The 21,444-nt window shown below is 40.7% G+C and overlaps 1 protein-coding gene across 6 annotated transcripts in view; it reads left to right on the forward strand.

Moving 5' to 3' along the window:
- Positions 1–21,444, forward strand: part of WWP2 (WW domain containing E3 ubiquitin protein ligase 2) — a 138,126-nt gene that overhangs the window by 10,128 nt on the left and 106,554 nt on the right. For 4 of the 6 annotated variants that reach the window (XM_070261753.1, XM_070261755.1, XM_070261754.1 and 1 more), the window contains exons 2-4: positions 13,132–13,216; positions 20,289–20,436; positions 20,777–20,898. In XM_070261753.1, the coding sequence (XP_070117854.1) occupies positions 13,147–13,216; positions 20,289–20,436; positions 20,777–20,898 (340 nt within the window). In that variant the 5' untranslated portion in view covers positions 13,132–13,146. 6 annotated transcript variants of the gene reach the window in all.

The raw sequence follows: 21,444 nt of genomic DNA on the forward strand, positions 1-21,444 counted from the left end.
CTCCATCTTTCTCATTTACTCCCCTGGAGAGCATTTTTTTGGTAGCTTTCTGAGAAAGCAGCTTTGGAAGTGACTTTTTTGAGACTGCAAATCTGGAAACATCACCGTTTTCTTGTCATACTTGATGGATGGTTTTCTTGGTTTTAGAAGTCTAGACTGGGCATAATTTTATCTAAAATTTGAAAGCGTTGTGTTGTCTTCTAGTATTCAGTATTACTGTTGAGAAGCCTGATGCCATTCTGATTCCTGTTCTCTGTCAGTGTCACTGGAAGCTTGTATATTGTTTGTCCCCATGTCCTGAAATTTCATGACATTGTGTTTTAGCGTGGTTCTTTTTTCCTTCATTGTCTGGGCACTCAGTTGGGTCCTTTATATCTAGAAATGTATATCCTTCAGCTTAAGAAAAATATTTTGTAATATTTTTTGGTGATTTCTTTGTCTTTTTTTCTCTTTTCTATTTCTGGTCTTACTATAAGTCAGACATTGGACTTTTTTTTTTTTTTTTCACTTTTTATTAAGATTATGATAGTTTACAACCTTGTGAAATTTCACTTGTACATTAGTGTCTGTCATGTTGTAGGTGCACCACTTCACCCTTTGTGCCCACCCCCCACCCCCCTTTCCCTTGGTAACCACCAATCAGTTCTCTTTGTCTACATGTTTAACTTCCACATATGAGTGGAGTCATACAGAGTTTGTCTTTCTCTATCTGGCTTATTTCACTTAACATAATACCCTCAAGGTCCATCCATGTTGTTGTGAATGGGATGATTTTATCCTTTTTTATGGCTGAGTAGTATTCCATTGTAGATATATACCATATCTTCTTTATCCAATCATCAGTTGATGGGCACTTAGGTTGCTTCCACATCTTGGCTATTGTAAATAATGCTGCAATGAACATAGGGCTGCATGGGACTTTTGGAATTGCTGATTTCAAGTTCTTTGGATAGATACCCAGTAGTGGGATGGCTGGGTCATATGATATTTCTATTTTTAATTTTTTGAAGAATCTCTATACTGTTTTCCTTAGTGGCTGCACCAGTTTGCATTCCCACCAGCAGTGTATGAGGGTTCCTTTTTCTCCACAACCAGACATTGGACGTTTTAAATGAACCCACTATTTTAAAAAAATCTTTTCTCTCCTATTCACCATCTTCTTTTTCTTTTGGTTCTGCTTTTTAGTATATGTCCTCACTTTATCAGCTTTGTTTCTGCTGTTAGAGCTGTCCTTTCCAAGAGCACTTTTTTTTTTTCTGGAAAGATTTGCCCTCAGCTACCATCTGTTGCCAATCTTTCTCTCTCTTTTTGTTTTTTCCTCCTCAAAGCTCCAGTACCTGGTTGTATATTTTAGTTGTAAGTTCTTCTGGTTCTTCTATGTGAGCCACTGCCACAGCATGGCTACTGACAGATGAATGCTGTGGTTCTGTGCCTGGGAACTGAACCCGGGCTGCCGAAGGTATAAGTCTATACTGAAAACCATGCTTCTTCAGAACGCTTTCTTCCTTTCTGGAAAAGGCCTTGCTGGGTTATAATCCTCACTTTGGCTCAAGTAAAATTCATCTTATGAACTGGCCCTGTAACTGAGTGGTTAAGTTTGCACTCTCCACTTTAGTGGCCTGGGGTTTGCCAGTTTGGATCTTGGGTGCAGACCTACGCACTGCTCATCAAGAAAACCCTCGCCTATTTCTCTTATCTATAGAATGGTTATTGGTTATTTTGCATTAACATATGCCATTGCTTTATATGTCTCTTCCTATGCCAGTACCACACAGTCTTGATTACCGTAGCTTTATAGTAAGGTTTTTTGTTTTGTTTTGTTTTGTTTTTGCTGAGGAGGATTTGTCCTGAGCTAACGTCTATTGCCAATCTTCTTTTTTGCTGAGGAAGATTTGCCCTGAGCTAACATCTGTTGCCAATCTTCTTTTTCGTATGTGAGCCACCACGACAACATGGCAGATGAGTGGTATAGGTCTGTGCCCAGGAACCAAATCCGGGCCGCTGAAGCAGAGTATGCTGAAATTAACCACTAGGCGAGTGGGGCTGGCCCTGTAGTAAGTTTTGAAGTTAGAAGTTGTGAATCCTCCAACTTTGTGCTTTTACAAGATTGTTTGGCTATTGTAGGTCCTTTGCATTTCCTTATGAATCAGCTTATCAATGGAATTCTTTTTTCTCTTTGTTTGTTTTGATATCTGACATTTCTGTCTGAGGGTCCCCTCAAATAGTTGTGTACATTTAAGTGTCAAGTACCAGCAGGCTCATCTGTGCGCTAGGACCCAAGTGAGGGAAAAGGGGTGGGGGACAGTGACCTTTCATAGTTCATGCCGTAGACTTTCACTTATCTCCCTGGATTGTTGTGGTGTCTATTCCTACCCTCAACTGTACCTGAAGTCCACAGGTCTGGTTTAACCTATCCAGGGACTAAAATTTAACTCTCCTGCTTAGAGTTAGGGAGGGGTGACTGCCTAGCTGAATTGGGTGAGGAAGGGAAGTCTGGGGCTCTGTTTCCCATAGGCTGCATGCTCTCACTGTCAGAGGTACCTAGTGCCACCAATTATTGACCCTTTCCGGGATTCCTCAGTGCCAGTCAGCTTGCTTCTTGTTGACTTCCCCCACTCAGGCAGTTAGGTTTCAATTTCAACCCACTTGCCATTTTCCAAAAATGTTGCTGCCAATCTCTATTGTTCCCTTTTCCATTCTTTGTTAGTGGGTTTATATTTTTGTACTGCCTTCTTGTCATTTTGATGGGGTTTGAGAAAGGAGCAGAAATAGGTGTTTAACCTCTCCTGTTTATTGAGTCCTTAGAAGAGACTCTAAGGAAAAGGTAGGTATCAAGGAAGGTGGTATAATACTTAGTTTCCTTGGAGCCACTCCTGACACAGAGCTCCTTCACCGTATTCTGTTCCTAGAGTTATATATTGCCGCATTTTTTCATTTGCATATTATTCTATGCAAATTTTTTGCATAATTTTAGTTTAGTCTTAAACATGCTCATAGAGCTAAAGTCCTATTTTCAGTGTGGTCAAATTAGTTGAGGCTTCAACTAATTCAGTAACACTAAACCATTGGTTCTCCCCTCAACTTTATATTAGGATCGCTTGGGGGAACTTTTAAATAACACAGCTGTTCTACCCCACTCCAGACCAATCAAATGGGAATCTCTGAGGTTGGGGTTTGGTTATGTGTTTTTTTAATTCTCTCCAGATAATTCAGGTGTGCAGAAAGAATTGAGAACCACAGCTCCAAGGCATATTTCATATTTCATTAAGGATCATTTTACCTAACAGGAAAATTCAGTTGCATCTCTCATTTCTCTCATCCTCCTCCTTCACTGCCCTCCAGCCGCTGGCCCCTTTTGTTCCTTACACTCCCAAGACGTGCTGCTGTCTCAAGAGCTTTTGCTTTTGCCCTTTTGTCTGCCTGGAATGTTCTTCTGCAGATATCCTCAGTTTCCTCCTTCACCTTCTTCAGATCTTTGCTCAGAAATCATCTTATCAATGAGACTCCCCTTGTCCACAACTTTAGAATTTCTGCTTCCAGTCCTCACCCCAAATTCCTGTTCTCTTTCACTACTTTGTTTTTTCTACAACTTGTCACTTCTGTAGTTCTCTTGTTTCTTTTCTATTTGGCATCCTCTCTTGGCACATGCCTTTTCCCCATGTATCAATCTTTTAGTGTAGAGTTGTGCCGTGGTATCTGTGGGGGATTGGTTCCAGGACCCTGCCCCCCATACCAAAATCCAGGGATGTTTAAGTTCCTTATATAAAATGGTGTAGGGGCCGGCCCGGTGGTGCAGCGGTTAGATGTGCATGTTCTGCTTTGGTGGCCCGGAGTTTGCAGGTTTGTTTGGATCCCAGGTGCAGACATGGCACCACTTGGCAAGCCATGCTGTGGTAGGCGCCCCACATATAAAGTAGAGGAAGATAGGCACAGATGTTAGCTCAGGGCCAGGCTTCCTCAGCAAAAAGAGGAGGATTGGCAGCAGATGCTAGCTCAGGGCTAATCTTCCTCAAAAAAAAAAAAGGTGTAGAATTTGCATATAGCCTACACACATCCTCTTTACTTAAAATCATCTCTAGATTACATAGAATACCTAATACAATGTAAATGTTATGTAAATAGTTGTTATTCTGTATTGTTTCGGGCATAATGACAAGGAAGAAAGTCTGCGTGTTCAGTACAGATGCAACCATAATAGGCCTTTCAATCCATGGTTGGTTGAATCTGTAGATGCAGAACCCCTGCATGTGGAACCTGTGGGTGCAGAGGGCCGACTTCATAAAGAAGCCAGTGGGCAGAGCTCCATTTATTCCTTCTACCCTGCTCTTTTCTTTGTAGATACAAGTTTCTGACTTATATCATTTTCCTTCTGCCTGAAGAACTTCTTTTTAACATTTCCTGTAGGGCAGGTTTTTGTTTGAGAAAGTCTTTTTTCTCCTTCTCTTTCAAAGGACGACGTCATTGGATACAAAATCTAGGTTGGTGCTTCTTCTCTTTCAATGCTTTAAATATTTCACTGCACTGTCTTCTTGCTTGTATGGTTTCTGGCAAGGAGGCTACTGTAATTCTTATCCTTATTCCTCTGTAGTTCAGGTGTTTTTTCCCTTTTGGTTTCTTTTAAGATTTTTTTCTTTACCTTTTGTTTTCTGTAGGTTGAATATAATAATATGTTATGCCTAAGTGTAATTTTTTTAAAATTTATTTATTTTTTTTGGTGTTTATCCTGCTTGATGTTCTCTGAGTTTCCTGGATCTGTGGTTTGGTGTATGTCATTAATTTTGGGAAATTTTTGGCCATGATTACTTCAGATATTTCTTCTCCTGTGTTCTTTCTTCTTCTGGTATTCCAATTATGCATATTTTGCACCTTTTGAAATTGTCCCACAGCTTTTGGAAGTTCCTTTTTCTTTTCTTTTTAAATTTCTTTCTCTCTTTGCACTTCAGTTTGTAAAGTTTCTTTTTTTCTTTTTGAGGAAGATTAGCCCTGAGCTAACTATTGCCAGTCCTCCTCTTTTTGCTGAGGAAGGCTGGCCCTGAGCTAACATCCATGCCCATCTTCCTCTACTTTATACGTGGGACCCCTACCACAGCATGGCGTACCAAGCGGTGCCATGGCCACACCCGGGATCCCAACTGGTGAACCTGGGCCGCTGAGAAGCTGAACATGCGCACTTAACCGCTGTGCCACCGGGCTGGCCCCTGGGAAGTTTCTGTTAACATGTCTTCAAGGTCACTCATTCTTTCTTCAGCCATGTGCAGTCTACCGATGAGCCCATCAAGGTGTTTTCCCTTTTTCTTACACTGTTTCGGATTTCTAGCATTTTCTTTTGATTCTTTCTTAGAGTTTCCGTGTCTCTGCTTACAGTACCCATCTGTTTTTATGTGTCGTCTACTTTTTCCGTTAGAGCTCTTGACATATTAATCATAGTTATTTTGAATTCCCTGTTCAGTAATTCCAAAATCTGTGTCATATCTGAGTCTGGTTCTGATGATTGCTTTGTCTCTTCACACTGTTTTTTCTTGCCTTTCAGCATAACTTATAATTTTTAATTGAAAGCTGGACATGGTGTATTGGATAATAGAAACTGAGGTGAATAGGCCTTTGGGGTTTTATGTTAATCTGGCTAGGAGTTGGTTTGTGTTTCCTGATTGCTGTAACTGTAGGTACCAGAGACCTCAACTTCCTCTGGTATGCTTTTTTTTTTCTCTCCCCTGTTATCTTTGGTCTTCGCTAAGAACTCCTTAAATGGAGTGTGTGCCTTTTAGCTCTTTCAGCTGTAATCCACTGTTATTATATGGGTGGTAAAGTGTGGGGGAGGGGAAGCATTTGTAATCTTATGATTAAATCTCAGTCTTTTAGTGGCTCTTTGTCCCTGGGCTGTGACCTTTACAAGTATTTATTAGCTGTTTTCCCCCACAGGTGAGACAAGAAGGCTGGAGGGGGCCTGAGTCAGGGAAATCTCCTCCCCCTAGTTAGGATAAGGCTCTGGTAAAGTCTTTTTCCCTGGAGAGAAAGCCATTGTCAGGGAGATGGGCGTACTTCACAATGGTTACTTTCCCCTTCCCCTGCCAGAGCCAGGAGGGGATCATTCTTGGCTCTTTTCCAGGAGAACCTTGTAGGGCAGGATTTTTTTTTTTTTACTATTTTATTCACGTATATATACTAGCAGCAAAAACAGTGCATGATACTGAATAAATGCTCAATAATTGTTGAATGATCAAATGAATACCTTTGATCCAAGCCCATGAAATTGTTTTACCTAGATGTGGGAAAATTTCTCAGACCTAAGATGATGATAGACCGATGACATTTCTCTGAGTGACTAGTTAGTCCCCAATTTAGCATTTGCTTAATTCTGTGGTGTTTGTGAGTGTCTCCAATCTAAAACCTTACCTAAAATGGGATTGTTGTAGAGCAGTTGTTGTCCAGATTTTTTGACCCCAACCTTTAGTAAGACATATATTTTATATCATGACCTATTATACATGTACATATAAATGTCCATTTATCTGAAGAAACTTTTTATGAAATAATACTTTCTTTTATGTATGATGTACTCTTATTTCCTACTTTATTATTTTATATTTTATTTTAGAAAGCGCTTGTCATGATTTATAGAGAGGATAAGTTCAGAGGACAGTTTATTTTTTTAAGACATTTGGGTAGATCTACTGGACTTAGCAGATCCCTTGCTCCCTTCCATTGCTCCCTTCAGTAATGAAATTCTTCGTGCACCTATAACTTTTGGTGATATTTTAAACATTGTTCTCCCTCCTCCCCTTGCCTGCCCCAGGCTTATGCTAACTCAGTGTTTTTGGAGTGATTTGAATGCAAACACTTATCATCATTATTAGCAGGAGAAAAAATTACTTGAGTACATGTACAGAGTCATCTGTTTGTGTTGCTGAGACAGGTGTAGAGTAAATTCTAGGTCTCAGGTTGCATAAGCTTCCTGTAGTGGGTAGTGAGGGTTTAGACCTCATGCCTGTTAGGAACCATGTCCAATATGGGGCCCTGAGGCAGAAGCTAATCGGTTGAAAGTCCTTAGACTGAGATGGGGTCAGATCTGACTTCCCTTCTGTAGTACTGGCTCTTTTTTTTTTTTTTTTTTAAAGATTTTATTTTTTTTCCTTTTTCTCCCCAAAGCCCCCCGGTACAGAGTTGTATATTCTTCGTTGTGGGTCCTTCTAGTTGTGGCATGTGGGACGCTGCCTCAGCGTGGTTTGATGAGCAGTGCCAGGTCCGCGCCCAGGATTCGAACCAACGAAACACTGGGCTGCCTGCAGCGGAGCGCGCAAACTTAACCGCTCGGCCACGGGGTCAGCCCCTGGCTCTTTTTCTTTATACATGGATTGGAAAACTTTTACGATTCAAGATATCTACCTTGTAATGTCAGGGTGGTATCTTGCTAATTGGATCTGTGAAGACAGACAAAGCCCCAGGTAATAACATGGATTGTTGTTAGTAAACAATGGACTGTAATTAGGAAAGATATTGCAGAAAGAAAACATGGTGGTGGTCCCTACTCTGTTTCTCCTGCCTTCCCAGTCAGTTTTGTTCTGTGCCTTCTTTAGAATTTATCTGATCGATTTTGTTTCAGGGCCATGAAGTATAGATCAAGAGGTTTGGTCTTTCTTTGCATTTAACAGGCTGTCCGGGGGCTTCGAGTTTCATTCTCCTGAATTCTCTTGAGTTCAGACCAAAGGCTAAAAAGAGCTAGAGCTCAGGGAGAACAAGCTAGTTTAAAAACTACCCTCAGTCAAGTTGCCTTAGGAAGGAAGGAGTCCCAATAGATTTAAAGATTTAAAAAATATTCTTTCATTTTTAAAGTCTATAAATAATGCATTTCCAGCTTTTAGTGCTTTAACCTCTGTTACTAAAAGCCCTGAGGCTTAATTTATAATCATTAATCTTTCCTTCATTACTCAAGATAGGATCTTTTTTCCTCCTTAAAATTATTGTTAAATTATGAAAAAGATCAAACATATGAAATGGTTCAGAGAATAAGATAACAAGCAGTCATAAAAACCACCATCTGGATTTAATGAATATTAACATTTTGCCATATTTGCTTCAGAACTTTTTTCTTTAAGAAAACAAAATGTTGCAGATACAGTTGAAGTTCCCTTGGTCTTTCTCCTCACTCCACTTCCCCCGCTCCCTCCTCCACTACCCCAGAGATAACTTCTGTTCTGAACTTGGTGTGGTTCCTTCGTGGCCATGCTTCTATACTTGTATTCCGTTTGTGTGTGTCCACAACAATTGTTTTGTGTAAGTTCAAATGCATATCAGTGGCATCACTCTATATCTAGGCAGCCACTTGCTTTTTTTTTCTTTTATCATGATTGTTTGGGATTTGTACATGTAGATTGAATTGGTATATTTCAGGTACTATATAGCATTCCATTTTATAAATATATCACAATTTATCCATTCCCTCATTGATGGGCAGTTAGGTTATTTACAGATTTTTCTATTATAAACGTTGCTGTGATGAACATCTTTGAACAGCATGTATAGGAAGATTTTCCCCTACCAAATACCTAGGAGTGGAATCTGGGAGATACAATATATGCATCTTTAACTCTACCGGAGGTTGCCAGGTACCATCTAGTTTGCACTGCCCCCAGAAGTGTATGAGGCTTCTCACCAACACTTGTCAGACTTATAATCTCTTGCTCATCTGATGGGTAGAAAGAGAGTTGATCTTTTTATTGCTTTACCAAAATATATTTAGTCTAAGGGAGTCAAAACATCATCCTTTTGGAAAAAGGAACCCTCATACAATGCTGGTGGGAATGCAAACTGGTGCAGCCACTATGGAAAACAGTATGGAGATTCCTCAAAAAATTAAAAATAGAACTACCGTACGATCCAGCCATTCCACTACTGGGTATCTATCCAAAGAGCTTGAAGTCAGCAATTCCAAGAGTCCTATGCACCCCAATGTTCACTGCAGCATTATTTACAATAGCCAAGACATGGAAGCAACCTAAGTGCCCATCAACAGATGAATGCATAAAGAAGATGTGGTATATATATATACAATGGAATACTACTCAGTGCAAAACAGAACAAAATCATTCCATTTGCAATAACATGGATGGACCTTGAGGGAATTATGTTAAGTGAAATAAGCCAGTTAGAGAAGGATAATCTCTGTATGACTCCACTCATATAAGGAATTTAAAAACGTGGACAAAGAGAACAGATTAGTGGCTACCAGGGCAAAGGTGGGGTGGGGGGTGGGCACAAAGGGTGAAGTGGTGCACCTGCAACACGAATGACAAACATTAATGTACAACAGAAATTTCACAAGATTGTAACCTATCATTAACTCAATAAAAAAAAAATCATCCTTTTGAATTTCAGAAAATTCATGCTCAAGTTCATTCATTCAGTATATATTTATGGAGTTCCTACTAAGAGCCCGGCACCTTTCTAGACACTAGTGCTCCAGGGCTAACAGATGGGACACATGTCTCAGCCCTCCTGGAGCTTACGTTCCAGGGGAGGGAGAGAGACAATACATAGAATAAATAAATACAATACAAGTCATGTCAGTGATAAATGCAAAGGAGAAAAAGTACAATCAGGAAGGATGGGTACTAATGTGTGTGGAGACATGGGGTTGATGAGGTGGTCAGGGAAGACCCCTTAAGAAAGTGACATTTGAGTAAATGCCTGAAGGCACTAAGGGAATAAGCCATATATGTGGACACCTGGGGAAAGAACATTCTGGATGGAGCGGTAGAAGCCTGATGGGGGAGCATATCTGGCATGTTCAAGGAACAGGGAGGAGACCTGTGTAGCTGCAGGGGAAGGGGGTAGTGGGGAGAAATGGGAGATGAGGTTAGAGAGGTGTGTGGTAGTGGGGGGAGCATATCACGTAGGTCATTTTGAGGAGTTTGACTCTGAGATAGGGATGGGAAGCCACTGGATGGTTTTGAATAGCAGCGTGACAGGATCTGATTTACATATTAAGAAAAATCACTCTGCTGAAGGTAGAGATTAGATTGAAGGGTGGGGAGGGCAGAAGCAGGAAAAACAATAATCCAGGTAAGAGATCATGGTGCTTTGGACCAAAGCAGTGACAGTGGAGGTGGAGAGAAATGTTAGTGGAAAAATTTTAAAGGTCGAACCAACAGGATTTATTGACAGATAGAATGTGGAGTGTGAGAGGGAAAGGGGAAGCATGAATGAGCCCCAGAATTTTGGCTGAGCCACTGGATGGAAGGAGTTGTCATTAACTGAGATGTGGAAGGCTGAGGAACAGGTTTGAGGGGGAATGTCAGAAGCTCAGTTGTGTCAGTGCACAAAGAGGATCTGAGGTTCACTGGTGAGGTTCGTACTGGATGTGCCAATTTGAGATTGTCAACAGACAGATGGTGTTTAAAGCCATAAGACAGCATGGGATAACCAAGAGAAGACGTGCAAGCCTAAGTTGTGGAACATTTATGGTTAGACGTCCAAGAGGGGAGAAAGAGTCAACAAGGAGGCTGAGAAAGAGCAGCCTGAGAGGCAGGAGGAAAATCAGGCAGGTGTGGTGCCCTGGAAGCCAAGGGAAGAGAACATTTCAAGGAAGAAAGAGGGATCCATTGTGTCAGATTCTGCCAATTGGTCGCATAAGACGAGGACTGAAAATTCACTATTGGATTTAATAACATGGAAGTCTGGGCTCTAGAGCTCTTGATAAGAATAGTTTCAGCCTTGTATTCCTATATTCCAGTATTGAATTCCTATATGTTATCTATAACATGTCAGAGGTTTCCACTCCTACTCCGTATGTTAGATTGAAGTAAAGTGCCTGTTACAGACTAGTCCAGAAAAAACTAGTCACTTAAATTTCTTTGGACTGATTGTATCTTATAAATAAGGCAAATTGTTTTGTTTTGGCTAAAATCTTGAAGCATAAAATTATTTGACTTTAGGGGGCCGGCCCCGTGGCCAAGTGGTTAAGTTCTCGCGCTCTACTTCGGCGGCCCAGGGTTTCCCGGTTCGAATCCTGGGTGCGGATGTGGCACTGCTTATTGGGCCATGCTGAGGTGGTGTCCCACGTGCCACAACTAGAAGGACCCACAGCTAAAATATACAACTATGTACTGGGGGGATTTGGGGAGAAAAAAAAATTACTTGACTTTGGCTATGGAAAATGTCAAAATCAATGTGATTTAACTGTAGCTGCATTTAATTCTCAGTTAAAGGGCTTCCATTCTTAGGGTAATATGGTGAGTTAATAACTATTTTTATGGCTAAACAACTCTTAGAGTAGGAAGTTAGGAGGAGAGATCAGGTACAAATAGAATGAAAGAATGATGTTGAATAGAATAGGAATTTTACAGTGTTTTTATAGCAGAAGTTCTCAAGTTCTCCTCAGACCTCTCGTAGCCCTTCAGGACTTTAAGGGTTTTGCAAGATCAAAGCTATTTTCACAATAGTTTTATTTGCCTTTTTCACTGTGATCATATTTGCACTGAAGGTGTGAAAGCAAAGGTGAGTAAAACTGTTGGTGCCATATTATGAATCAGGGCAGTGCCACCAATGTGTGCTGTTGTCATTATATTCCTCACCATAGTATACTCAGTGAAAAGAAAAGAAAATCCAGTTTTGCTTAAGAATCTGCTTGATGAAGCATAATTTACAAATTATTAATTTTTTAAAGTCTTAACCCTTGTGCACGTCTTTTTAATATTTTGTGTGATGAAATGGGAAATAGCCTGACACACTTCTGCTGCATACTGAATATAATGGTTGTGTTGAGAAAAAGCACTTGTATGATTGTTTGAATTGAGAGTGGAATTAGTTGCTTTTTTCTTGAAATACCATTTTAGCTAAAGAAACTAACAGACAAACTAAGGTTACTAGATTTGAGTATTTGGCAGTTTTTTCTTGAAAATGAATGAAGTGAGCCTGTCACTTCAAGGAGAACAACTGACAGAGTTTGTTACCAATGATAAAATATGAGTTTTTAAGTGAAATTTAGAGTTTTGAAACACTTAGATCTACCACCAAGAGCTTGACAGCTTCCCAATACACCAGACTTGTCTGATAAGATTAGTGGTGATTTTCAGAAGTGTGATTTTTTTGATATTATAGTATAACGAAATGTGTTAACGTTCAGAATATCTACAAAACTCAATGAACTAGTATTTTCCAGATGACAAATGATGATGTTACAAAGTCATATGAGCAAAGATCTGTTCAAAGTGCAAGATAGACTTCTGCTTCTAGCCAAGATGGAGTGACAGGGATGCCTGATGGCTAATGATGTTGAGCATCTTTTCATGAGCTTATTGGCCATTTCTATATCTTCTTTGGAGAAATGTTTATTCAGATCTTTTGTCCACTTAAAAAATTGGGTTTATTTTTGCTGGGAATGATTCACTCTGAGCTAACATTTGTTGCCAATCTTCCTCTCTTTATTTTTCTTCCCCAAAGCCTTAGTACATAATTGTAATTTTGGTTGTGAATGCTTCTAATTCTTCTGTGTGAGCCACCACCACAGCATGGCTACTTACAGACAAGTGGTGTGGTTCCACGCCTGGGAACTGGACCCTCAGGCCACTGAAGTGGAGTTTGCCGAATTTTAACCACTAGGCCATCAGGGCTGGCTTGAATTTTTTTATTTTCTTATTGTTCAACTATTGACTTTCTTTTTGGAAATGTTATATTAGGCTCTCCCTCCTTCAGACTTTGATATAACAATGCTATGTCTTTCTTAGGCTGTCCAAGACCTATCCAGCTTCAATAGTTATTACAAGACAGATAACACCACTGTGCTGAAAGTAGCATGGCGATGGTTGTTGGATGTTTATATTTTCCTGCTTCTGTCTCTTTAAACTCAAATACAGTCATGCATTACTTAACAACAGGGATACATTCTGTGAAATGCATGGTTGGGTGATTTCATCGTTTTTCGAGCATCATAGAGTGTGCTTACACAAAGCTAGATGGTATAACCTACTACATCCCTAGGCTATATGGTACTAATCTTATGGGATCACCCTTGTATATGCAATTTGTCATTGACCAAAATGTTGTTATGCGGTGCAATACTGCGTTAAAATTGGGTCTAGCTCCTCAATCTGTTACCAGATAGTCTCTAAACCTACTGCTGTGTTTGTCTTGCAGTTTCCTGGTGATGACATGGCATCTGCCAGCTCCAGCCGGGCAGGAGTGGCCCTGCCTTTTGAGAAGTCTCAGCTCACTTTGAAAGGTGAGTGGCACAGTGAGAAGTGTTTGTCAGTTGAGTTCTAGCCCAGTCTGTGGGGAAGAGGTGGGATTATACCACACCTTGGTCTGGAGAGCCTAATCTTGTGAAATGGCTTAAGAGTGTAACTTTTCATTCTCATAGGGTTGTCATACTGGAGCTGAAATTCTTGAAAAAGGAAAAATATGAACATTTGGCACAAATTGAAATGGTGATTCCTTCATTCCTTCTCAGGGCTCTTTTCTGTCTACACTCATTCCTTAGGTGATCTCATCCAACCTTGGGCTTTTAAATGCCAATGTAAGATCACTGCCAAATTTCTACCTCTAGCTGGGGCCTTTCCTCTGAACTCCAGATTTATATATTAGTAGCCCACTTGTCACCTCCCCTTGAATATTTAGTAAACATCTAAAATGTGACGTGTCTGGAACTGAGCTTCTGGTTTTTCTTTCTTGTATCCTGTGTTCAACCAATCAGCAAATCTGGTTGTGTCTGTCTTCAAGATGTATCCAACGCTCAGCCACTTCTCGCCACCCCCACCGTCCCATAAACTGCCATCATCTCCACCCTGGATTAAGGCGATAGCCCCTAACTGGCCTCCCTGCTTCTGCCCTTTGCCCTCCTTCATTCTGTTGGTCACACAGCTGCCAGTGATGTCATTAAAATGTAAGCTAGCTCACTATTCACAATAGCCAAGACATGGAAACAATCTAAGTGCCCATTGACTGATGATTGGATAAAGAAGATGTGGTGTGTATATATATATATATATATATATATATATATATACACACACACACACATACAGTGGAATACTACTCAGCCATAAAAAAAGAAAAATTCATCCCATTTACAGCAACATGGCAGGAGCTGGAGGGAATTATGCTAAGCGAAATAAGCCAGACTGAGAAAGACAAACACGAGATGATTTCACTCATATGCGGAATATAAACAAACACTTGGACGGAAAAAACAGCTCAGTGGTTACCAGGGGAGGGGGGTCGGGGGTAGGTACTAGAGGTGAAGGGGAGCACTTATGTGGTGACAGTCAAGAAGTAATGTACAACTGAAATCTCACATTGATGTAAATTATTATGAACTCAATTTCAAAAAATAGAGTAAAATAAAAAAATTAATAAATAAGAAATATTTAAAAATTAAAGAAAAAAATGTAAGCTAACTCTTGTCACTCCTCTGCTCAAATGCCAAGGGCTCTCCATCTCACTCAGAGTAAAAGCTGAAGATCCCACATGCTGTGACTCCCCATTTCTCAGCTCCTGTTACTCTCCCACATTTCTGCTGCTCTAGCCACATTGGCCTCCTTGCTGTTTGTTGAGTGTACCAGGCACACTCCCACCTCTGGGCCTTTGCACTTGCTGTTCCCTCTGAGTGAAATGCTTTTGGCTCAGATATCTACCTGGCTTGCTTCCTTACTTTCTTTAGGTCTTTATTCCAAGGTCGCCCTCTTCAACCAGGTCTTCCCGATCTCCCCATGTAAAATCTCCCCACCTCCCTGACTTCCTCACGTCTGTCCCCCTCCCAACTTTATATTTTTCTTCTCAGCCCTTGTCACTATTTAACATAGTACATATTTTTATCTATTTCATTTATTGACTGTCTCCTTCAATAGAATATAAGCATCACAATAACAGGAGTTTTTGTTTTGGTTACTGTTGATACCCCCAACAACTAGAACAGTGTCTGACACATAGTGGGCCCTCAATAAATATTGCTTAAATGGAAGAATATTGCTTTGTCACTTTAGTTCTGCAGAAGAGTCATGGGACTGAGAGATGCCTGGGCATGGGGGACCAGAATCTGAGTTCAGGCCTCTCAACAGGGTCATCTGGAGGCAAAATTTTATCTATCAGTAGTTTTCATTATTATTTTTGCAATCTAAATGTTATTCATTTATAAAATACATTCACATACTTTAAAATTCTTTCTTTCCTCCATCCCCTCAGTGCCTCCACTTGGAGGAAACCAGGATTGTTAATTTCTTGTGTGTCCCTTCCAAGATGCATCAAAGGGGATGTATTTTTGCAATTTTGAGAACCAGGTCACCTTCCTTGGAAGGAATACTTTTCTAGCAGTGTCTGAGTGTCTGTTTCCCCACATCTTTACCAACACAATGTGTTGTCAGACTTTCTTTTATCTTTTCCACTCTGATTCATAAAAAATTGTTTTCTCAGCATAGTTTTATTTTATATTTCTTTAATAATAATGGTGTTTAGCATCTTAGCATATGCTTAAGGGAAATTTGTGTTTCTTTTTCTGTGGATTGCCTGTTCATATTCTTTGCCTATTTCTTATTGAGTTACTGATTTTTCTTAAGATTTTATTACTTTTTTTAAGATTTGATTTTTCCTTTTTCGCCCCAAAGTCCCCCGGTACATAGTTGTGTATTTTTAGTTGTGAGGCCTTCTAGTTGTGGCATGTGGGATGCCTCCTCAGCATGGCCTGATGAGCGGTGCCATGTCTGCGCCCAGGATTTGAACCAGTGAAACCCTGGGCCACTGAAGCAGAGCGCGCAAACTTAACCCCTTGGCCACAGGGCCGGCCCCTTGATTTTTTTTTTTTTAGAGTCTTGAAACATTTTAATTATTTTTCTTGACGTCTCCTGGCTATTCCAGCCCTTTTGAGGAGGAAGAAGGATTAGAGTGAACTGATAGGGTTTTGAACTTGGAACTACAGCCTTTACTACCTTATCTAACAATTAGCAAGCCTAGGTCAAAACAGAAGCCCGCCCATGGAACCTGGTGACAGCCTGAGGTTTCTGTTTTGGGGTCAAGTTATTCAGGAACACACATTAACTTCTAGAGATTCCTCTGTTGCCTTTCCTCAGTGTGGATTTTCTTACTAGCGTGGAAAGGGCTAGCTTGATAATACAGGTGCATCTCTTTATATGTGCGTTTAACCTCTAGGGATTCCATATACGATCCAGGAAAATGGTGGGGCAGGAAGAGAAAGAGAGAAACAACACTTTAAATAGTGCGGGTGGTTCTTCCTCTGGTGTGTTTCATAGGTAGAGCCTGTAGAGTAATTTGGGAGATGTTACTATGCTGTTCCCTCTCTTTGCCTCGGTTCCCTTGTGCCTCTCTGTAGAGCAATCCTAGAGTCTCAAGATACGTTTTTTAAATACATCAAGGCCCTTAAACATAAGCCAGCTATTTTGTATGATATTTAACTCAAGAAACATTGAAAAACAGCACAAGAAAGCAAAAAACTGGCTATTTGGAACCTATTGAAAGACAATATTATTCCAATGGTATAATTTTGGCCATATGTGATTTTTGCTTCTAATTATTGACTTTAAAAGTTGACTCCTATGTGAAGATATGACTCCATGTATAAGAAACTGGCATTTATAGTTCATCAAACAGTAAATAAACTTTATACATAAACTTGAGACCTTTATTTTGGCTTCTCTTTTAAGAACAAGAAACATTCAAAATATCACCCCACTGATTAATTATAAATTGCAGAGAAGAAAGTATGTCTTTACAGAGGAGAGACCTGGCAGACCCCATATTAACCAAGGGATGAAATTAGCATCCCCAATAGGAAGACAATCTGTTGTGTACAATAAGAAGCATACAGTGGGGGCCGGCCCAGTGGCACAGCGGTTAAGTGCGCAGATTCTGCTTCAGCGTCCCGGGGTTTGCTGGTTCGAATCCCGGGTGTGGACATGGCACTGCTTGGCAAGCCATGCTGTGGTAGGTGTCCCACATATAAAGTAGAGGAAGATGGGCACAGATGTTAGCTCAGGGCCAGTCTTCCTCAGCAAAAAGAGGAGGATTGGCAGCAGTTAGCTCAGGGCTAATCTTCCTCCAAAAAAAAAAAAAAAAATCATCATGGGAGAAGAAAGGAGAGCATTCTAGATTTTAAAAGATTAAGGAGATAACAACCAAATGAAATTTGTTCATTTTGGTTGGATCCTTGATTGAGAGAAAAACAGCTATGGAGATATGTTTGAAACAGTCGGAGAAATTTGAATATGGAATGGATAGCAAATGATAGAGGGAATGACTAAATTCTTTTTGGTATAATAATGGTAGTGCAGTATAATAATGGTGGGAGAATGTCCTTATTCTTAGGAGTTGCATTCTGAAAGTATTTAGGGAAAGTTATGATGTCTATAATTTATTTTCAAATGATTTACCAAAAAAAGGTGTGTGGATCCACACATACACACACGTGTAAACATAGATAGCATATATTTATATCCTGTGCTGTCCAATAGGGTAGCCACCATAGCCACAAAGAAATATTTACATTAAGATTAAAATTAATACAATTTAAAATTCAAATCCTCAGTGGCACTAGCCATGTTTCAAGTACTCAATAGCCATATGTATCTCATGGCAATGCATTGGACAGCATTGGTGTAGAACATTTTCATTATCACAGAAGTTCTCTTGAATAGCACTGATATAAACACACACATAGATAGAAGAAAAGCAAATGTGGCAAAATGCTGTCAATTGGTGAAGAGTATACAATTATTTATTGTTTTGTTCTTTCAACTTTTCTGTAAATTGGAAACCTCAAAGTTAAGACTACTAACTGCAACGTGTGATCCTAGATTAGATCCTGGGCCAGAAGAAAATGTTCTTTTCTCTTTTGCTATAGTGGACATTGATAAGACAATTGGCAAAATTTGAATAAGGTCTGTATATTAGATAATAGTATTAAAGAATGTTAAATTTCCTGATTTTGATAATTATACTATGGTTATGATAGAAAATGCCTTTGTTCTTAGAAATATACACTGAAGTATTTAGGAGTAAAAGGGCACAGTGTCTACAGCTCACTCGCAGAGTTTCAGGAAAAAATGAGTATGTAGATGAGAGAGAGTCGGGGAGAGAGAATAATAAAGCAAATAGAGTAGAAAGTTATTCTTTGGTGACTGCATGAAGGGTTTATAGGAATTCTTTGTATTATTCTTAGAACTTTTCTAAAAACTTTTCTGAACTTATGTCAGAATGAGGAAAGAAAAAAGAAAAAAAGCCTAGGGAAAAAAGCTAGAGGATAAAAAGGAAATATCATGGCAGAGAATGGGCTCAAGTTCAAAGACGGCCTGGGAGCCGGGAGACTTGGTTCCAGGCTTAGCTCTGCCTCTGACCAGCTCCGTGATTTTGGATGTTATTTCATCTGGATCTTAGCTGGCCCAATTATTAAAGAAGGATTTGAACTGGTTGATTTTAAAGAAACTGTCTAGCTCAAAATGATGCACTCTGATTATAACTAGGCTCTATTTTTTTTTTTTTTTTTTTAGTTAAGGGTCTGCATGTAGAGCTACTCTCACACCACCAGGTGGCCTCAGTTAACCTTGGTCTATTTGAAGTTTCATTTTTCTACTCTGGGCCACTTGTCCCAGCACTGCCACCTTTTTTCCTATTACCATCCCTCATTGCTTCTGAATCTTAGCCACAACTATTGTTGTTGTTGTTGTTGTTCTTTGACTTTCTCCCTACTGTTCTTTTGGGCGTGGAGAAGACAGGAGTTGCTAAAAACAATCCGGATGTGGATTTGCCCTTTGCCAAGCTGTGAACCTGTATAGGACTGTCACCTCTCAGAAAGGTCTGAGAGGGAAAGGTTTGCTAACTCTTGACAGAGGGGTGCTCAGGCTCGGACAGTCTTGTCATCACGGGTAAGGAATGCCAGTCATGTGCTCCAATTTGGGGCATAGGATAAAAGACATCTCGATGTGTTTTGTCCTAGCGACCTGAAATTTGCACCATGGCTAATATGTGCTGTAAGCGATGCTTCTCTAGCCCTGGGCATATGCTTGCTTAGCTTGTGCTCTGAGTTCCTAGTTTGCTGGTGCCAAATGAACATCAGAAATGCTGCCACATGAAGGATATGAACAGAAGAGGAAATGCAGGTGGTTAACAAGCACATGGAAAAAATATTCACCCTCACTAGTAATTGAAGAAAAGCATTAGAACAAATAAGCAAAGTCTGGTAATGACATACAGCATGCTGTGGAGGCAGGCTGCCCGGGTGCACATCCTGGCTCGAAGCTCCCTGGCTATGTAGCCTGGGGCAATGACCTAGCTTCCCCAAGCCAGTTTCCTCCTGGGTAGAACGCAGTGATGACGTATTCCTTGCCTCCTGGGTTTGTTGTGAGGATTCAGTTAGATAATTTGTGCATAGCATAGTGTCTGTAATAAGTGCTCACTCAATCTAGCTATTATCTTTGTAGTATTTTTTTTTAACTATGTGATTTGAAAAAAGTGAAAAACATAGTACTCATTGCAATGCAGTGTTTGGTGAAATGGATATATTCCTGTAGCACTGGTGGGTGTCTGTATGGGTTTACCCTTTTGGAACAGATTAAGCAGTTATAAGAAGTTTAAAAAATGTTCATATCCTGGGGCCTGGCCCCCGTGGCCGAGTGGTTAAGTTTGTGTGCCCCACTTCGGCGGCCCGGAGTTTCGCCGGTTCGGATCCTGGGCATGGATCTCGCACCGCTCATCAAGCCACGCTGCGGTGGTGCTCCATGTAGTACAACTAGAGGGACCTACAACTAGAATATACAACTACGTAGGGGCTTTGGGGAAAAGAAGAAGGAAAAAAAGATTGGCAACAGATGTTAGTTCAGGGCCAATTAAAAAAAAAAAGGTTCATATTCTACTTAGAAATACATGTAAATATCTACGTTTGTGGTAATTTTCCCAGAGCAAAAAACTGGAAGCAATCTCCTCGTGAAAGAACAGGTAACTGAATTATGGCATGTCTACACAAGGGGCTTATATTGCAGGCATTTAGAATTGATTAGGCGGGAGAAGAATTTTTGAAGAATTGGGAACATAAAAGATGAGAGTCTGGAAAATCTGGATTTACCAACATCTTAACAATAATTATCCCAGTGTTTTCAGGTTAAGAGTGATTTTTTTTCCTATGCTTCATGTTTTTTTGTATCCTCACATTTTTAAAAAATAAGTTGTTTTTAGATCAGGAAAAACATTTGTATTTTAAAAGAAGTAGCAAAAAGGAGCAAGAACATCTGCCACAGGGGGGCGTCTGGGAACCCTCTGACTCATCCTTGACTTTTTCTTTCTTTCCCGTCCAGTGGTGTCAGCAAAGCCCAAGGTGCATAATCGTCAACCTCGAATTAACTCGTTTGTGGAAGTGGCTGTGGATGGACTCCCCAGTGAGACGAAGAAGACTGGGAAGCGAATTGGGAGCTCCGAGCTTCTCTGGAATGAGATCATCATTTTGTAAGAGAAAGTCCCTTCTCTTTGAGTGCAGCAACATGGGGGAGAGAAGGCGCTCCAAGGGGGCTGTGGGAGATCAGGTTTCCCGCAAAGCCTCTAACTCTTCTGCTTTGGTACCCGAGGCACCTCTCTTCAGGTGTTTCTACATCACTGAGCTCACAGAGCGTTCATTATTAGCTAGATGGTTACAGCGTCAGCCTTGTCGGGGAAAGGGTAGATGTGAGTATCTTCCTGTTTGGGATTTTTCCCCACTCCAAGATGTCAGCAGAATAGCTTGTTTTCTTATAAGTTATAGGAACGACTGATCTGCTTGGATATGATGAATCAAGTGTTTGTTTTCCAGGAACGTTACGGCCCAGAGTCATTTAGATCTGAAGGTCTGGAGCTGCCATACCTTGAGAAATGAACTGCTAGGCACCGCCTCTGTCAACCTCTCCAATGTCCTGAAGAACAATGGGGGCAAAAGTACGTATGATGAAGTGGTAGCTGACGTGGATCGTTTGTAGGGGTGGGGAGAAGAATTTGAAGGCGTGGATTTCTGTTAACCAGCATGGATAGACCTGGTGATGCCGTTTCCTCCAGGACCGGGGGCTGCAATGACCCTGCCCCTCAGGGATGCCGTCCGTGGAGGTTTAGGAAGGCTGAGAGCTCCTCTCTGCCTCCATTGTGGAATTCAATCCCCTTCGTCCAGGGCTCTGGTGGTGAATGCAGTGATGTGTCTGGTTGATCCTTACTCAGGACGAATACTTTCCCTCTGCCTCTGCCCCTCTTTTCCTGATCCAGCGTGACATGTAGAATCAAACGGTCAGATACCTCCAGCCTGAATCATTACTTTCCTGGTCTGAGCCCTTGAGCGGAACAAAGGAGCTGCGTGTGTGTGTGTGTGTGTGTGTCTCTGTGTCTGTGTGGGATGGTGTTGCAAATAGTGCCCTTTGCTTAGTAGGCGTTCAATAAACATTTACTGGATGTTGGAATGTGATGGAAGCTCTGTCATGAGTATTTAGGGTGCCT

Source organism: Equus caballus, chromosome 3 (genome assembly GCF_041296265.1).
Source record: "Equus caballus isolate H_3958 breed thoroughbred chromosome 3, TB-T2T, whole genome shotgun sequence".
NCBI lineage: Eukaryota > Metazoa > Chordata > Mammalia > Perissodactyla > Equidae > Equus > Equus caballus.